The sequence below is a fragment of the Electrona antarctica genome (genome assembly GCF_951216825.1).
Source record: "Electrona antarctica genome assembly, chromosome: 13".
NCBI classification, from domain to species: domain Eukaryota; kingdom Metazoa; phylum Chordata; class Actinopteri; order Myctophiformes; family Myctophidae; genus Electrona; species Electrona antarctica.
In genome coordinates, this window is record NC_136794.1 from 17,788,625 (window position 1) to 17,808,219 (window position 19,595).

At 44.1% G+C, this 19,595-nt stretch overlaps 1 protein-coding gene across 1 annotated transcript in view; it reads right to left on the bottom strand.

The window, feature by feature from the left end:
* Window positions 1-1,228: 1,228 nt before the first annotated feature.
* LOC306935661 (FERM and PDZ domain-containing protein 4-like) overlaps window positions 1,229-19,595 on the bottom strand; it is a gene marked incomplete at its 3' end in the record, with an annotated part of 45,012 nt that continues 26,645 nt past the window's right edge. Inside the window, exons 3-17 of the mRNA XM_079518775.1 lie at window positions 16,521-16,681; window positions 15,970-16,072; window positions 14,107-14,152; window positions 12,802-12,906; window positions 11,890-11,997; window positions 10,125-10,256; window positions 9,445-9,564; window positions 9,061-9,197; window positions 8,668-8,794; window positions 8,373-8,462; window positions 8,054-8,236; window positions 6,842-6,977; window positions 4,964-5,944; window positions 3,238-4,416; window positions 1,229-2,499 (exon numbers count right to left, since the gene is read on the bottom strand). Coding sequence (XP_079374901.1) covers window positions 1,229-2,499; window positions 3,238-4,416; window positions 4,964-5,944; window positions 6,842-6,977; window positions 8,054-8,236; window positions 8,373-8,462; window positions 8,668-8,794; window positions 9,061-9,197; window positions 9,445-9,564; window positions 10,125-10,256; window positions 11,890-11,997; window positions 12,802-12,906; window positions 14,107-14,152; window positions 15,970-16,072; window positions 16,521-16,681 — 4,879 coding nt within the window. The remainder of the gene's footprint in view (window positions 2,500-3,237; window positions 4,417-4,963; window positions 5,945-6,841; window positions 6,978-8,053; window positions 8,237-8,372; window positions 8,463-8,667; window positions 8,795-9,060; window positions 9,198-9,444; window positions 9,565-10,124; window positions 10,257-11,889; window positions 11,998-12,801; window positions 12,907-14,106; window positions 14,153-15,969; window positions 16,073-16,520; window positions 16,682-19,595) is intronic.

Here is a 19,595-nt window from a genome sequence, read left to right on the forward strand (position 1 = left end):
GAGCGAAGAAGAGCCAGTGGCTTTATTACAGCACAGGCACATGCTAGGTATGTCTTTGTCTAGCACTACAAGCCCTGTGCTGTCACAGCTGCCACCATGCAGATAGAATCCCAAGTGAAGTGGGCCATCACCACCATCATCCTCTCACTGATGCAAAATACAGGGCCGGAGTAAATGGGAAAATGTTGAATTATTAAACATTGTTATAAAACCAGACGTGGTTCAAGAATGTTTTCTGGTATGAATAATGCACTTTTAAGAGTCCAGGAGAGGAGTGTGTGCCAGAAGTAACTCTGAATTTAGATGTGCAATGTGGTACTGTAATTATTGGAAAACAATTTGATTGAAGTATCACAAATGAATGTGAAAGTATAATTCAAACAAATGAAAATACAAGACAGGAATGTCCAGTCCATAAGGTTGTGATTTTCAAAGGTTTTAATATCTTATAATGGCTCTGACAAATGCAAACATAAACGTACTAGTGATCATGTGCAAAGTATTCTCAAATTAATGATGAATGCCTCAAATGAAAAACAAACACATTTTTGGCTATATAAATATTTTTTGTTTAATCATGACTTGTCTGTGCAGTGATTTGTCTAGAGCAGTTTTATGTTATGTCATTTTCAACATAGTATTTGTTATGATCAAGAATCCATGTATACTATATACTATTTAGGTTTCATGGTGTACATTATAATATCTAAGAGGTCATCAGTAAATCTGTAAAATAATCCCTATTAGGTCATAATAGATAATATACTCAAGGGTTCATATTCCTTTTCATAGAACGCTTAATATAATCTCTTTTCATTCATACAATCTCTTTACATACATACATACATACATACATACATACATACATACATACATACACTCATACACACACACACACACACACACACACACACACACACACACACACACACACACACACACACACACACACACACACACACACACACACACACACACACACACACACACACATATATATATATGTATAGATATATATACATACATACACGTGTGTATATATATGTATGTATATATATATATACACACGTATATATTATTTTTTCTTTTAACTTTACATAATAAAATACTGTATACACAAGGCAAGGTTTATCACAGCTGTTCACATTAGTTGGCTTCTTAACCCATGTCTCTTTTAACCTATGGCTTTGAAATCAATAATCAGAGCAACACAGTTCAGTTCAACAGTTCATTTGTTTAGCAGTGTTTTCAGTGAGTGAATGAGTGCACTGATAATAGCAGACATGGCGGTTGAGTGATGTGTCAATGCATTCACACTTTGGTCATTGGTGGCGCTTCCCGAAGCCGCCTCGGCAGCCTTCAGTAAACACACATAGTTCATGACAACCTCATCCACCTTGGCTACCACCTCCCGGCGCTGGGCCTCCATGTTGAGGCCTTCCACCAGCGACATGCAGGCTTGTGTTAGGCAGCAGAGTGTGTGGAAGCTGTGTGTCAGAGTAAGCAGTAGCTCCTCTGGACTGCTGTGCTCCAGGGCCATCTGACTGCAGGCGCTGCCCAGTGCTTTGGCCTGCACGGATAGCAGCAGAGAAAACTTCTCCGGGTCACCTTTACCGTCCTCGGGCCTCTCACCCCTGGACAGCTGGCCAACACTGGAGCGCACCAGGCTGATCATCTCCAGTGCATCCCTCCGTGCAGCTGCAAAACCCGCTGGGAGGCTGTAGGTTTTTCCCTTCATGTCGTTCACGTGAGCTAATCTTGCTTTGAGGCTCATGTCACTAGTCATCGCAGTGGCCACATCGGATTGTTCAGCTTTAAAGTACGCTTTTGAGACTGCGTGGTTTGCCTTGGCACTGAGGGTGGGTCTGATACGCTGTGGCGTTTGCTCATCAGAGAACAGGAGACGAGCAGCCCTCTCTTTGTCTTCTCCGTCACCTACTGTGTTCATCTTTCTCCTTAGGAAACAGCGACTGAATGTCCCGCGGCATGTCCATGTTCCTTCATCTAGTCTTGGTGTTGCCGACACTGGCAACATCATAGAGGCCCCTCTGAAGAGTCGTCTCCCATACGAGTGTGAGGCAACTGAACCATGTGACCAGCTTTTCGGCAGGGTTTTGGCTGAGAACCTCCTCTCTAGTTTAGGGGAATCTTGGGACTGGACGTTCTGCCCGCCACTCTTCCCCGTAAGTGTGGCTTTGGTCTTCTCTAACAGTGCTTCGAAGCTCCTGGAGCCTGCTGGTGCCATGGTGCTCCAGCTCCTCTTCAGCATCTGGACCCTGCGCGCTTTCCTGAGGCTGCCTGTGCTCGGGTCACATGGGGGTATGGTAGAGGGGAAAGTCAGGACGTGTGGATGGATCTCGGGGTATCTCTGTGTCAGCCCATCAGGCTCTGTGCTACTCAGTAATGATGATGGTGACGTGGCATTTGTGGCGGCGTTAATCTCATTACTGAGGACTAAGGATGAGTCTTCTTCCCCAGCCATCTGCAGTTGTGCGCAAGCTACACTAGGGGTAGTAGAAAGACAAAGAATTGTTAAGCATCACTCTGTTCATATACACTTTCAAATTTCACTTTCATTCTGCTAATCATTAGAGTAAAACATGTTAAAGCTATAGACATTCTTTTTTGTTGATGGAGCAACCTGTTAGCCGAGTGTTAAGGGCACATACCATGTGTGCTCAGACGGCAAACAAAATTGTGTTTCCTGTCTCTCCATTGTATATCGATTAAAGGTTCAGAAAATACCCCCCAAAATAAATACATTACTATATATACACACACACACACACACACACACACACACACACACACACACACACACACACACACAGTATATATATACACCTGTGTGTGTGTGTGTGTGTGTGTGTGTGTGTGTGTTTGTGTGTGTGTGTGTGTGTATATATATGTATGTATATGTATATATATATATATATATATATATATATATATATATATATATAATTTGTTTTTATGGGCTTTTTATATTTTTCTTTTTCAGATAGGACAGTGAACAGAGAAGACAGGAAAGGTAGGAAAGGGGGAGATGACAAGCAGTAAAGTGCCTCTGGTTGGATTGGAACTGGGTCAGGTGCGAGAAGGATTATAGGCCACCTTATTTATCTGGTATGCTCTCTTACTCTTTGAGAAGGATTTTGAGAACTATTACAGCTGTATTACAACATGTAGCAAGTTCTGCACTGTGTGACACCACCACAGATCAAAGAGAAGTTGTACCTGTAGTTTCTTTTATCTTGGGCATCCGATGGCTGCCCTCCCGTCCGGCCCCAAACCCAGGCTCAGCACTAGTGGCTGCATGGATCTTTCTCAGCAGCGTGGGGTCCATGGGATGGCCTGCTTTCCACAGGACTGCAGGGGGGCCATAGGCCTTCTCCTCGGCAGCCACATAGCCCAGCCCCTTGAGAGATTGAGAGTCTGACAATAAGTTCACATTCTCCGCAGCGCACAGGGGCGAATCCATGGGTGTCACGCAGCTGCTGCTGCCCGTGCTGCAGCCTGCATCTATGGAGGAGCACTGTGAGCTCTGCAGAGAGTGGGTGGCCTCACTTTGCATCGATGACATGCGCTTGCTTAGGTGGTACTCGTATATGCGCGTGACGTCTTGCTCAGATGACAGAGTCCTGCCTGGCTGCTGTTCGTCATTCTGTGAGTTGCCATTGTCTGCACCGTGTGGCCCTTGGGCAGAGGAATGTAAATGGGGATTTAACTCCTGTTTCTCTCCCTTCATTGTTAACCTGTCTGTCTCCACAATGTGGGGGTGTGAGTCACCCCCACATTCTGAAGAGACATTCTCTCCCATTTTGTTTCCAGGCACTCTCTGCCATTTCTGATGCCTCTCTCGAAATGGAGTTCTCCCCAAATCAAGCTGATTCATGTAATGAGAATCTATCACAGTGAATGCAGTGTACTGAGACGACTCTTCTTTAAATGAGTTTCGGGGGTTAGCGTGGGCTCTATCAGCCGGCTCGCAGGGATCTCCCTGGATCCTACTCTCTGTCTCCCTCTGTTTTCTTGTCTGGCGGCTCATTACTGAGCCCATGTGCAGCTTAGTGAAGTATTCAGTGAGTGACTTTGTCTCCATGGTCTCTGGCTCCATCTCGCCGCCATCAGAGTGAACAATCTGGGTGGAGGAGACAGGAGGTGACTTGGCCTCGTCCCCGCAAGGCTCCAGAGGGTTGTAATGTATGGCTTCTGCTTCGCCCTTGTTCGGTGCAACAGTTTTTTCCTCGCACATGTTATGGTATCCTTCCACTGTGGCTACATGCATCCTCAAGTGGCTGTCCGCATGCCTCTGAGCAGCGGTCAGCTCTGAACTCTCTGTCATCTCAGAGGAGTTGGTCTCGTTGCCTGAATCTGAGGAGGACTCTGGACTAAAGGCTCGCGATATTTCTACACCTGTGTGTCACAGAAAGACAAACACCTCATTAACAACTTCATCTGAGGTACATAAGAGGAAGACAGGGACTTAATTTGTAGTGTGAATTGGTAATGACATTCAAGTTAGTAAATGTGGTGGTCAAATCTGGAGGTAACGCTGCAGTATTAGTTCATAATCAAATTGTTGTAACAATCCTAATTGATCTAGTTAAATATTACATCAAATTACATTGTGTGCATATCATAGATTAGAGCAGATGATATAATAAACAGCGAGGACATTTATACAAAATATGAATGACAAATCAAATGGGATAAAATAATAAAACACAAAATACCACAAAATAACGAAACTCCACAACATGAGTGATACAGAAATGAATACTGCAGTATATGCATGTCAAATGAATGAAGCACTACTCACACAATGTGGAAACATAAAACAAAATGGGCTTTATTGCAAAAAAAAAAGAAAATAATCAACAGCAACAAATCATAAGTGAATGGCTGGTACATATAGTGCAGTTGTGCTAATGGATAAACGTTACAATAGTGTAAGAAGAACCTGTGCTACTTTCTGACTGCGCGGCGCTCTGGTCCTCGGATGCGGCAAGGTCCTCGAGGGCCTGCAAAGTGGACACCACGGCATCGTCCAGAGGCTCTTCAGGGCCCTCTGCTCCCTGGCTGGGTACGGAGTCTATGAGAGACACGGGGATATCGCTGTGGCCCGCCTGGGCTCCGGGCCCCTGCTCCTCCTCGTCGGAGCTGTCCCTGAAGCCCGGGGGAGGAGCAGCGATGGCCAGGTTGAGAGAGTGCAACAGCACGTCGTTGTCCTCCTCATCGTTGCCCTCTGGCGGTGGCGGGAGCGAGGTCAGGTCGATGATGTCGTCGCTCGACCCGGAGAGTGAGAGGAACGTGGGCTTGTCGATGTCACTCATCATCACCGAGTCCTCCTCGCAGCTGATGTCATCGTCATCCTCTGCGTCATCCGTGGTCTCCGCGTAGCAGATGTCCCGCAACAAGGGCTCCTCGATGCATTCGGCGGGGCTAAAGATTTTGGCTGCATATTGGTAGCCCTCTCCGTCCTCCATGGTGTCCATCATCTTATACTCCTCCTCGAGGTGGCTGTACATTGGGCTGTGGTCGTGCAGAATCTCCGGACTCTCGTCCATCAGTCTCTGGTAGCCCAGGTTCTGTGGGTTTACACTGTCCAAAGGGGGATCCCCAAATATGAAGGAGACCTTGGCGCTCCGGGAGGAGTCCTGGGGTTTGGGCCTGGGGACATTAAGAGAAGGCTGCAGGGCATGAGGGGTTCTACATCGCTCTGCTCTCTCTGACACGTGCACAATGTGCTGTGGCTGGTGAATCTCAGTGATGTAGACAGGTGGCGCTTCCCCCTCACACCTCCCATGGTCGAGGTATTCACACTCCCGGTCGGAGAAGTCCCGGTTGTACCTCTGGTTCCCTCGATCCTCATATCCCTGATAGGGCATGCTGTACGTACACTCAATGGCCCGGAAGTTCTGCTTTCCTCTTGCCTCGTAGCCTGCAATGAGGAAGCAGAAAAAATGAGTTATTGCACATTCACACGTCTCATCCTATCCAGATTAACGATAGTAAAGGTAGGCACGGAAGGCAGGAGGTGTACATTGCTAGTTCACTTCCCGGACCCAGAAGTCAGTCTGTCTCTCCATGTTCAATCTAACTTCATTCTCATTCATTTCTCATCCCCCCCCGAGCAAGACCTATGCTGTAGAGTGCAGGCTTTCTCGCAGATACTGTAAGTAAGGCTGGGACCGAGGCTACACACACCCTGTGTGTTCGCCTACAGTATATTACATGCCCAGAATAGGGATGCTAGTGTTAATTTAAAAGACCATATAGGTGGTCTGTCATCATGTTAGCACAGCATTCAATAATAATAATTTATATATCATTGCGTTGTTTTTTTATCCAAGTTACTTTATTATTGAGTTTTAATTAATTTTGTAGTTACAATCCGAGAACCTTTGACCCTGGTGTTGTGAGGTACTGTAGGACACCAACTGATTGACAATGGCACTAAAGTAAAGCAGATGGCTAGGCGGTCGTACAGTACATCTTGGCTGTAGTTTGGACATTGTTGCAAATGACCTCTCTCTGTCGGATACAAACCTTATGGGGATTGTAGCTTTAAAGTGCGTATTAATTAAAGGTTGAGCAGAAAATGTATTACATGATGACCAAGACTACTTCACTACACAATAATGTTTAACCAATATTGACTCACTATTCAGGTTCGATAACATTTTAATGAGAAAATAAATTCATTAACGGAAAAAATGGTCCATCCTTATGTACAATATGGCCGATGGAAGCTGTGACACACTGCTGACATGTACTATAGAAGCCTGTAAATGGCTTTTTAAAAGAGAGATGTTACAGTTCATCAATGTAGACATACTTGTTAATTTATTGTCCGAGTTGCTTTTGGCCACATTGAAGATTGAGCGTCGGGAGTCCACTAGTAATTTGTAGTAGCCAGCAGTCAGGCAGGCCAGATTCATGGCATCAACAGCCTCCATTAACAGAGTGATGGGCTGTGAAAGAGGGAGATAAGCAGACAACAATGAGAACCCGTGAACGGGAGAGCACAACCGCACAATAAGGCTATCTGCTGAATAGACTTTTGTTTTGCGTAAGTCTAAAGTATCTCATTCACCGCCACCAGGGGGCGCCAAAAGTCCCAGACCGCCACCATATATATATATATATTTTTTTTTTTACCATGTTAAAAAACCCGAAAAACACGTCCTTGGCGCTCCAGGACATCATGAAAAAGAAGTTAAGTAAGTCCTTGGCGACCATTGAGGTATTATTGCAAAACCGTGTGTGTGTGTGTGTGTGTGTCATACATTTGGTATTTTATGTAATTTTTTTGTTACTATGAAAACCTGCAAAACCTGTCTGTCAGTCAGTCCGTCCGTCCGTCACGCCACCATATATGGCCATCAGTCTGTTACGCCCCGTGACACGTCACGCCACCATATATGGCCGTCAGTCTGTCACGCCTCGTGACACGCTCCATATATGGCCGTCTCCATTATCAAGATCACAACACTGACCTCATCAAACCCTGGATAGCCATATATGGATCTGGATCATCACCTAGTATTGGAACCTGTCTTGTTGCCAGTCAGTCCGTTGCCAGTCTGTCAGTCCGTCCGTCACACCTCGTGACACGCTCCATATATGGCCAATACAGAATTCATTCCATATGTTCATCTGACCTCATCAAACCCTGTACACTCAAAACACTGCCCCCCTGGCACACTTAGATCTCCATTTATGCATGGAGCCGTCCTGATCTGACATTCCATATGTTGATCTGACCGCATCAAACCCTGTACACTCAAGACACACTCCATATATGGCCAGTACATAATTCATTCCATATGTTGATCTGACCACCCATGCCAAAGCGCCAGCGCTTGCCCAGCAGTCTGCCGTCACCCAGGCGGATGCGTGCACAGAGGGCGAGGTCGCTTCTCGCCCTCAGGGCGTCTTACTGGTAATGTGATGTTGATGATGTGTATATACTCTATGGACCCCCTGTGTGTCTAGAATACAGTTTGAATTGAATTGAAATTCATACAGCAAATTTAAAAACTTTTACCTTCACATCCAAAACATGTAGCTCCACCCTGATCATCCTCTCATCTTCCGTGTACATTTCAATGCGGTTGACATGACTGAAGTCAGCCAAGAGGGCCACAAGGTTGGTTTTGGTGTTGATCACGTGGCTGATTCCATACCTGGGGCCCACCAGCAAAGTCACTTCCGTATGCTTCTCTCCTTGCTATAAGCATCAAGGAGAGAGACAACAACCAAAAGTAATTTTGTTTTTGTTTGGACGTAGAATTATGTGCAATATGATATTCCATTATTTCACGGCTCATAAATCAGATGAATAAAACAAAGAGGTGTTCATTTACCAGAAGTGTGGATTTAAACACACGTCCTCCGTACAGTCTCAAGTCACTAAGGTATTTCAGATAGTGTACTTTTGCCTGTAAGGCCGTTAGCTGGAATGGGAAGCAAACAAAATATATTTAATATTTGTGCCACAAATAACACTGCACACTGCTATGTTTGCATTCTAAACACTGTCCACCAGGGGGTAGTCATGAGTCTGTTGGGATGCACTATGGCGCAATATATTAAACATAAGCAGTGTGTGAGAGGTAATGAGAGAGAGAGAGAGAGAGAGAGGTACAGTATGCTGTGTACCTTTTTGCCAGGTGGCACCAGATTCTGGTTGCTTTTGAGGATGTGAGTCAGGGCTTTTTTGATGTTCTTCTCCTTCATGCTAGACAGGACTGCGGGAGGCAGGAACAGCGCCAGACCCCACTCCTTCCTGCATAATTAGAATCCATAGTGATTAGAGAGAGGGTCCCTCAGCACCATACAGTCTAGTCTAGTCAGGTTGTTACTTACAGTTAATCAATGCACGTGCATTGATTAACTGATGCCAGAATAGGTTCATATTGTTCTCTAGTTAGTTCGAAAGGTTTAAACATTCTGACACGGCAATAATAGAGCTGTCATTTGTTTCTAGAAAAGGCAGCCCTAAACAGGACTGACAGTGAGCTAAATGTCTCGACCAACCCGTTGCCCACTTACTCGATATACTTCAGAGAGACTTTCTGGGACTGCTTGGTGTTGATGGTGAGAATATACATCTGCAAGGCAGCCAGGCGGAGGGCTGTGTCGTATTTCAGCTCTGACCCGAATCTCTCCAACACCACGTCATTACAGCTCTGGAGGAGACGGAGAGGGTGAGGACAGGACACGCTTACCTCTTACTGACCGCCAAGCCCATGATAATATAACACAGATTGTAGGGCTGCGGAGCTCAACTCCAAGTGACTTTCAAAAGCTCCTATTTATTTATTAAATGTCAAAGTTATATTTATGCAAGAGCATAATACAAAAACCTATTAATGCATGTGAATATATAGACTTAGACCCATCACAGACTAGAAACACGGATCTGTTGATATTCACCTGAACATAGAGGTACTCAAATGCTACTGCATCTCTCCTGAGCAGATCTATAGGGTCCTTTGGAACGAAGCTGATGCGAAAAAAGCATTTCATCTTGTGGGACCCTGGCCTCTTTGTCACCTAGAACATGAATACAAACAAGAGATGTATCATTAGGCACAGGATGTTGTCATGAAGTACGAACACCACTGTTCAGCAAGTGAGGGTTAACGCATTGGGTGCGCTATTTTATGGAGTACATGTCATTTTAATTGGATGCAGGAATGATCAACATCCATTTTTCTATTACGCAAAGATGCATAACATTTTTAATTTAGGTGACAATGGACCTGCATGGTATTATCCATTGCTCTCTGACCTTTCCTGATTCAATCGCATTTGTCCTCAGTAACTATGAATAGAGAGTATGCGCGTGACATCATCATCAAACCAGGAAGTTATGCAGGAACGCCTACTGAGTGGCTAAAAACTACTTTCTGGCCTTGACAGCCCATACATCCACACAGAAAAGTCATATCTGATTGCATTAAACAACATTAAACAATGTTAAACTCACTTTGCATGTTGCTTTGCCACTCGATGTGCCATTCACTTTAAGCATGCACTCTATACAGGTCAAAAACAATGACACTGTAATGTGAAGGGAGAACTAATATCCTATTAACTCACGGAAGTCTCACCTGAGATAACATCTCCTGCTCATGCAGGAGCATGAGATGGCTGGCAGAACCCTCAGCCCTGTGTTCTAGCATCAGAGAGAAATGCTCGATGGCCTTGATGGATAGCTTTTCTTGCAGGGTCAGGATGACATCCTTTAACACAGACAGATTCATTATTAATACCACATGTGCAACATATATATGCAGTTGCAGTCCACGTGTGCACACGACCACTTCCACACGTAAGCACATGTGCAGGATGTTGTGACCATATACAGCATAAACAAATATGTTATCTCTGCTGTCTGGAAGAAACCGCCTAACTCCAAAATGTAAATTTCTCAGGAAATTAAAAAAACATCCAGCTCAAGTGGAGTTAGGAGGTTTATGTCGAAACGCTTTTTAATACTTTTCATTGGAGGGGGCGGGAGGGGGAGGGCGCTCAGGTTGGTGAACCAATAGGATCCATCGCCGTGCTCACACCGGCACCAAGAGGGTATGCGTGTGACATCATCATCAAACCAGGAAGTTATGCGGGAACGCATACCGAGTGCCAAAAAATTACTTTCTGGCATTGACAACTCATACATCCAAACAGAAAAGTCCAATATGATTGCATTAAACGATGTTAAACAACATTAAACTCACTTTGCCACTCGATTTGCCACTCGATTTGCCATTCACTTTATGCATGCGCATACCCTCTATAGGATCCTGCCTTTGTACTCGCTGGCAACCACCCCTCTGGCAACCACCCCTCACACGGGGACGGACGTGTGTGTGTGTGTGTGTGTGTGTGTGTGTGTGTGTGTGTGTGTGTGTGTGTGTGTGTGTGTGTGTGTGTGTGTGTGTGTGTGTGTGTGTGTGTGTGTGTGTGTGTGTGTGTGTGTGTGTGTGTGTGTGTGTGTGTGTGTGTGTGTGTGTGTGTGTGTGTAAAAATGCAAATGCCTGTTATAGCAGTAGCACCACCATGAGACTGACTTTGCAACTGGCTTATTCCGGGAGTCAGGACATCCCATAACCCTGAAGAAGAACAAGAGCATTGTAATTGGCTAGCCTGGCGGGAAGCTTATACCATAGCCTGGAGGGATGATTGCTCTACTATTATTTCTAAAAATGACATTGTTGTTTACCGATTAGAAACATATATGAAAATTGAGGCCTGCCGTCAGCGTGCACAAGAAATATGACGCCGTCGCTGATCTTCTGAGTAGTATGCAAGATTAGCTACGGACTCTCACTATCTCTCTCTCTCTCTCTCTCTCTCTCTCTCTCTCTCTCTCTCTCTCTCTCTCTCTCTCACACACACACACACACACACACACACACACACACATGCACAGGGCTGAAGAACCTTGAACGTCTGGTAGAAACAGGGCCAAATTAGCCATTGGGCCGGTTGGGTCATGGCCCAGGGGCCCTTGGCTCTCAGGGGCCTGGACCGCGCAGTACTGGGTTTGAGGCCCTGACAAGGGCTCCTGGGGCCCTTCATTGGCTGTTGATTGTGTTAAATTTAGGTAGAAAAGATGATGAAAAATACAACAACAAAAAAACTGAAATGCCGCGCGCATGCGTGCTATGGGGGGCCCCCAAACAAATACCGGCCCAGGGGCCCTCGCGGGTATCTAGTGTTCTAGATAGGACTTAGTAGACCAGTATGATTAAAAGGAGCTTACATTTGAGCACACATTGCACTTATGGAACAAGAACACAGTTGAAAATGAACACTGATTGGTTGTACTGTCAAAGCATTTCACAGTGAACCCCAGGAACTCGCAGCACCTACCTTAATGGATGTGTTGCTGTCGAATTTAAACGATTTAGTCTGCCCATTCTCCAGGTACACCTTAAGAACATTTGGCATGAAGAGAAGGGAGTTGTCCTTCACTGTTTCCTGGTGATAGAATGTGAGTAGAGACATAAATCACATTATTGATTAGTGGATTACACTGTTCTATTGTTATTGATTAGTGGATTACATTATTCTAGTGTCGGAGGGCTAAATGTCCTATAAAGTTAAATGATTTCTTGAGAGACAATTATTGAACATTCAAAGACAGTGAAGGTGGCTGTGTGTTGCTGTGTGTTCACTATACACCAAAATATAGGTAAATATTATGTTATAATATATTTTAATCTACAGTATCTCAATAATAAACCAAATCGGTGATTGTGTGAATGTATCCACAATACTGTATATTTTATGCATATACAGTATATACAGCATAATGCTTTATGTGAATCATCCAGTAAATAAGGAGTCTGTCTGTCTGTCTGTCTGTCTGTCTGTCTGTCTGTCTGTCTGTCTGTCTGTCTGTCTGTCTGTTATACCCACATCGACTCCATATCATATCAGTGTGTTTGGAAGCAGCAGCAGAGGGAAGGAGACAGCAGTAGATAGGCCTAGTATTGATTTTTATTGTGCGTGCATTTCTTTCTATTTTACTGAAGCTAAGGGTTCCAGTCAGTGCCACGCTAGATTTATACTTTATACATTGTACGTTAGTGTTGCATGCCAAAAATAGTCGACACAAGCTCACAATGCATCACGCATGCAACACGTTGTGAGCTTGTAGATTAGCTATTTTCGGCGCACGACAGCCATAAAACAGAGCATAAATTAGGCAGTTGTGAATGTCCCCTGTGTGCAACCTTTGATGTGTACTGTAGAGAATGAATCTGTGTTCCGTGGACTTACTGGGACCTGGCCGTTGATGATGACTTCTTCAGCAAAGCGGACTTTAACAGGATTAGACCTTAACTTGGCCTTTTTGGCTGCACTGATGAAGGCAGATTTGGGTGACTTAAGAAAGGGGGTGAAAAACACAAAGGAAAAAGCACCGTTAAGCCTAAACTATAGGCCGCGTTATTTTCTTTCACCAAGATTAACTGATGTGCTGCATTTAGTTGATAAGTATAAATTAGGCTTCCTTTACCACTTAAGCCCTATTTTATACTTTGTACGACGGCATATAAAATAAAAAAAATGATCTACAAGCTCACAACACAATGCACCTTGTTGTGAGTTTGTATATCTGCTATTTTTAAAACATTTTAGAAAATCTCTGAAATGTTTTGACTATTTTTGACTGATTGATTTGATTGATTTTAAACTTAGTTTTTGGCTCTAATAACATGCCAAAATAGGGATGCCAGGGTGAAAGTGGTTAACGCAAAATTGTCCCCTTCAGAGATGCTGCAGTCATGGGTGATGAGTCATGCACTTCTATGGCGCTATACAGTAGGGTGCAAGGACACACTCACGTCCTTTGAACATAAGCGTTTTCATTAGAACCTCCCATTTCTCCCGCCTGTAGCCTACTGTCATGATTAAAGTGGCCATTCATGAGATGAGGGACACTCCTCTGGTGCAGTGTCATTGAGATTACTTAGCCATGTCTGGTGAATGAAAGCAATTACAGTCAGGATTAGAAAGAGTCATTCCTTTGGTTCCTCTGTCTTGTGGAACTGACTATTCTTTGTTTTGTTTTTGTTTGTATAATAGAAACGTAACAACATAATAGTTAATGTTTTGATATTGAAACAATTGCCAATTTTTTGTGGTTCTTCAGACTCCCCTGCTAAGAATTATTCCATGAGTATTCCATGCTAGAAGCAGCATCACTGATGCTACTGTAGTAAATGTTGACATGGCAGGTTCAATAATGGGCTCTTTTTGTACAGTAGGCTCTGATGTGGGGGACAAAATATTGTTTTTAAGGAGTTCAGTGTTTGAGCTCTCATCTCTTGGGAGTTAGCAGCCAATCTTACAGCACACCACAGACACATGGATATGGGTACAGTTCACTGCATGCACGTACGCACGCACGCAGCAAGTAGGCACACACACACACGCACACACACACACACACACGCACACACGCACACGCACGCGCACACACACACACACACACACACACACACACACACACACACACACACACACACACACACACACACAGTAATCCTCCTGTGTGTTTGGAATGAATACTTTGAAACTCACTGGGTACGGTTGAACAACCGTCAACACTATAGACTCCTTGCAGCTCCTGAAAGAAAGCACAAGCAAACACGTTGTTATAAATTGAACCTGAACTCCATTGTCAAAAAACATGTTCTGTCTTGAGTTGACGTGTCTTGAATGTCTTCATTGTTCTCTCGAGGTGTGGTTGTTATTGTTGAGATGGACAACAAGCAGCATTCTGTATCAGTGATGCTGAAGCTCGACGCATACTAGTCCACTTTCAGGTGATAACCTATCCACCGCGGTGGTTAGTAAAGGCTCATACATACTCCACTTTCAGGTGATAACCTATCCACCGCGGTGGTTAGTAAAGGCTCATACATACTCCACTTTCAGGTGATAACCTATCCACCGCGGTGGTTAGTAAAGGCTCATACATACTCCACTTTCAGGTGATAACCTATCCACCGCGGCGGTTAGTAACAATTGAGAGATGTGCTGGGGTGAGCCGTGAGTCCCTCATCACTGCGGCTCAGTGATGTCATATTGTAGTTCAGTCAGGCCAACTCAAGAATGGATGGAATATATTTATTGAATATAGCAATATATTTATTATGGTTTGGCGATGAATTGGATCTGCTTTTTAGGTACTGGGATCAAGCACATCAGACCCAACCAGGGACTCCGAATCCCCCGTACCTAAACAGCAGATCCAAAACGACAGGTGGTAGCTGGGGTGGCGGAGGGTGAGTAGCAAAAGTTTAAGCAGGCAGCAGCGCAGCAGTATCGGTGTGCAGCAGCAAGTAAGCAAGCAGATTGAGCAGTGCAAACTTCCAGTTTAAATAGCCGGTATAAAACTGGAATGAGTGTGTGACTGGATGGAGTGAATCATGTGAATCAGAACGTGATGCAGAGGCGGCCCAATTAACGGCCGGCAGCAACTGCACTGAGTTTCCTGACTGAACCTGCTCTGCGCATGTCTGCAACAGCTCATTTGTCCCAACCAACACGGTGAGTAGTAGGTTATCACCTCAAATCTGGAGTCACGAGGCAGTGACTCACTGCTGTGATGCAGTGTCCTCTATGTGGGCATAGCCTAATTATTTCATCTAGTGTTTAGACCGCTACTCAGGTCATGCGAGGAGGACTGAGCCCTCAGAGCCAGTGTCGTCATCTATGAGACACATGCGTAAACCGACAAACTAGTGAATCATGGAGAATTAGCAGGTGAGTACAATGCTGTACTATATCTAATTACTCTTAAGCTTGTCAGTATTACTGTACAAATTATTGAGAGGACATTTTAAGTCGGACACTGTACAGGGTTTGTTTATTCTGGAAAAGCAATTTCTGTCTATTCCACGTAAAAAAAGTAAAATGACAATAATTGCTGTGGCTGGTAAGCCCCATAGGACCGGGATGGGTTTTTGAAGAAAATGTTGACAGATTGCCAACATTAGTACTGCAAGCTTGGGCCAACAAGTTCATGGCTCAACCAATGGGCTTAATGCATTGGCTCGCTCATGGAGGTAGTTTGTGGCATAGGAAGCATAAAGTACACTAAAGATTTACCACACAATTGTGAGGAAATAAATTATAAAGCACCTAATCCGTGATAAGCTGCGACCAGCTCTCAGTTTGCATTCAAACATTTTGGATAGACAGACCGACCGACTGACGAACAGAAAGACCATTCGACAGACAGACTGACCGAACAAACAATCAACCAACCAACTGACGGTGTGGTTCATAGTCGCTGCGTGATTGCAGCTAAAAATGTTCCAACTTCCATCTCACAAGTCCAACACTTCAGACAGCATGTGCATAATTATCATTAATAATTATCTCTACAGCATGTCTAGCAGCATGCAAGTGACATCTCATCTCTGTGTGTTGTCGTACCTGACGAGGTCGATAACCCTCTCCCTGGGCGCTGAACTGACTGGCTCATCGTTAATCATGATGATCTCGTCCCCGGGGAACAGGATGCCCTCCGAAGGCCCCCCTGCCCAAACACCAAACAAGAGTTAAGTGGTATAAATTGCAGAAGGTCAAACCATTCTTCTTTATTGTCTCGGTTTCCTGCGCTCTGGCCCAAGGCTGTGGGGGTTGAGGATGGTGGGGTAAAATCGATGATTCATCACTGTAGCTGATTTTCTTTCTGGCTCAGTTTTTGCATCTTGTCTCCACTAGAGCCTCTGGTTATAATAGCCGTGGATGGAACGGCGCACTGGTGTGTTAACCACTCATATACTGTATGTACTTAGTTGTCTGGGGTCCCCCAGAGGTATATACGTGTTCCACTCGTTTTTTTATCGCTACACCAAATCACTTCACAATAGTTTTTCATTTTGCAAGCTCACAAGGCACTACGCAGTGTGAGCTTGTAGAGCTTGCCTATGTTCGCAGAATGTTATTATGACATGCCCAGAATAGTGAGCTGTTTTCATTACCTGGTGTGACTGAGCGAACCACCACCGGTTTCTCACTGCCTGCCACAAAGCCAAAGCCCAGGACGGGGTCTCGTCTCATCTCCACCTTTCGGGGGGCTGGAGGCACAAACTTGTCCCCGTCCAGACGAACCTCCTCCAGGGAGCTGCTCTGGGAGACGTGGCTGTGGTAGAGAAAGAAAAGTGAAAGGTGACACTTGCGCCTCATTTATTTATTATTGTTATTATTTGCCTTATTTGAGGCATTCCATTATGTTTTAGTCAAACTCTATTCTTGTTCTACGAAAAAGGATAAATTATCCGTTATTGTTGGGGAATGTTGACAGAAGTGACACACATGACCGTTGAGCAAGATATCAATTAACAACTACTGTACTTGTCAGGCTTGTCAGCATAATCATTTTCTGTTTGAATGTAGGCCTAAATCAATATGTCAATCAATATGTAATCCAAAAGAATAACCAAGCTCTGACAAGAGGCCATAAGTCTTCAGAATAAATGGGACAGCCGTAAATTTCACACTTGGAAACTGGATGTTTTCCAGTTATAATATACAGTACCTAAAACGTTTAAGGCTGATCACAACATTTTCTCTGACATAAAGATACTGTAGCGAGATGCTTCAGAATAGAACTTGTGGGCGATTGTCAAATGAGCTCCAGCAAATCTTTCCTTTCCTGTTGCAGACCGTATGCCCACTGTGTCACATACTGTGTAGGAGATATCAGCTGCAGTCTTAGCTCTTGCGATGGCATGTTATAATGTGGGGGGGAAGACATCTTATTATGTTCTCAAATACATTTCAGAGGCCATGCTCTAAGCTACACAGTAAAATCCTCCAGTTTTAAGTTTATATGAATTTTCGGAATGAAATGAACACTGGTTCTTAACGTGCTCCACGGATCCTCAGGGGTCCTTGTCTTGAAAGGATTCCAGGGGGTCGCCGGGTAAATAATTGTTAGCTAGCCTGGGAACCAATTGGAGTTATTGGACCCTTCCGGGTCTGTAACTCTGAGAGAGTACAAATTCCATACTGTATGTACATTTGGTGTTAAATTGATCATCAAATGGGGCCAGTGGCCTAATACTTACAAACTGGGAGTCTTTGAAATTAAATAGTTTAAAAAGTTTTTGAATCACTGCAGTAGAGATCATGCATAATAGTGATGCCTGTAGTGCTGTATTTCGTCTTCCACGTCCCCGTCCCCCCCGTCCCCCCGTCCCCCGAGTGCCACCGCTCCTACTGGCCAGCCACCCTGCCATTGATAGCCTGATGGAAACCAGGACTCGCTGTTGCTTGAACCCTGTTTCACCCCTTGCCTTCAATTTTAATTCCAATACCCTTGCAGTAAGACTTTATTCCAGTATCCTTTGCTTTCTTGAGAAAACAAGCAACATGCAGCTTTCGCTCTATAATAGTGTGTGTGTGTGCGCGCGTGCACGCGTGTGTGTGCACGCGTGTGTGTGCTTGCGTGTGTCTGCTTGCGTGTGTACTCTTGTTGTAGAAGCAGCAGCAGCATCTCCCCATGGTGCCAACAGAGTTGGTTAATTAGGGCTATGGGCAGGCAAGGCAGCGTGTAATTCACAGTTATTCTTGACACATGTTCGCCACTAAATACTAACAATTAATCTTTCAAGGCATGGAGAGAGAGTGGCCTCTCTGTATGATGCAGCCCATTACAAGCTCACAGACACCTTTTAATCCCGATTTATACTTTGCCTTTCAACAGTAGTATCACACACATACAAAACGTAGGGCTTTGGTGGACCTCATGGATCAATGTTTGAGTGAAAAGTGAAAATTTCATCATTACAAGTGATATTTCAGGATGCAGGACTTAATTTGATAAATATCAGAGAAAAACACTCTGCGATCTGATGCTGAATGGCTGGAAAATGGAAATTAAGAGTTTACATAGTACACATTGTACATGCATAAACTTTCCTTAATGATTATATCTGGTTTCAGTATTTATTTATAATTTATTTTCTCTATCATTAAGTCTTAAACTGAATATCTGTTCTTCATTTATGTGTATACAGTACATAGTTTGCAGTTTGCTGTTTAATAACTATCTATAACCAACTATCAATAAACTGTCAACGGTTGGACTTAGGCAACCCTGTTTCGTTACTTGTGTCTTAAACATTTCAGACCTAGTACGTCTATGTTGTAGTCATTACAGCCATATAAAATGTCCCTGTTTTCTACTACAAAAAACACAATTATCCCAAAATAGGGCCCTTAGCCAAGACAGGTCTGCATACGAACAGTAAATAACACACATGCATGTTCGCACGCACATCCACACACACAGAGAGAACATGCTGTTCTCCAACATAAGTAGAGCCAGGCAGAGGAAGTACTTTTCTCGTATTTGTCCTCAGATTTTTTTTAAATATATGTTCTACCCAGCAGTTTCCCACAAAGAATATGTTAAATTAATTCTTAACTCTTTTACTGCTAATTAATATATAATCACTTTAGATTTTGGAGTCAGTTTGATTTGTCACTCAACTCAACTCAAACTTTATTTATATAGCACATATCACAACGACCAATGGTCGACCAAAGTGCTGTACAGGTATAAAAATAGAAAAGAGCACAACAGATTGTGCACAAAGGAAAACCATATGGTCCTGTGCATTCAGGAAGTGCAGTCTAATCCCCAACCAAGGCCACCTGCTAAAGATGGCTTGCCTCCCAACATGATGACAGCTTTACATCTAATGGTCCCTAATCATCCCCATTAGCTGCTAATGTAACCCCACACACTACCCTCAGTACCCTGCACACCGCTCACAATTCACACTGTGGCTCCAGAAGTCACCCCCAACAAGACAAACAACACTGATGCTGATGCCAAGTGTCTGACTGTGAAGTTAATTCATGGTCCATCGTACAGTATAAATGCAGTATAAATCGGGCTTGAGCTACAACATCCATAGCCTGTTTTCTCTGTCACAGTTCAAGGAGTTCCATTTCATTATTTTCTTTCTGCAGGCAGTTACTTTGCAAGTTCCAAGTAAAGCACTCATAAGCTTTGAGTAGAATACGACTGGTCAAAATGGAAGATC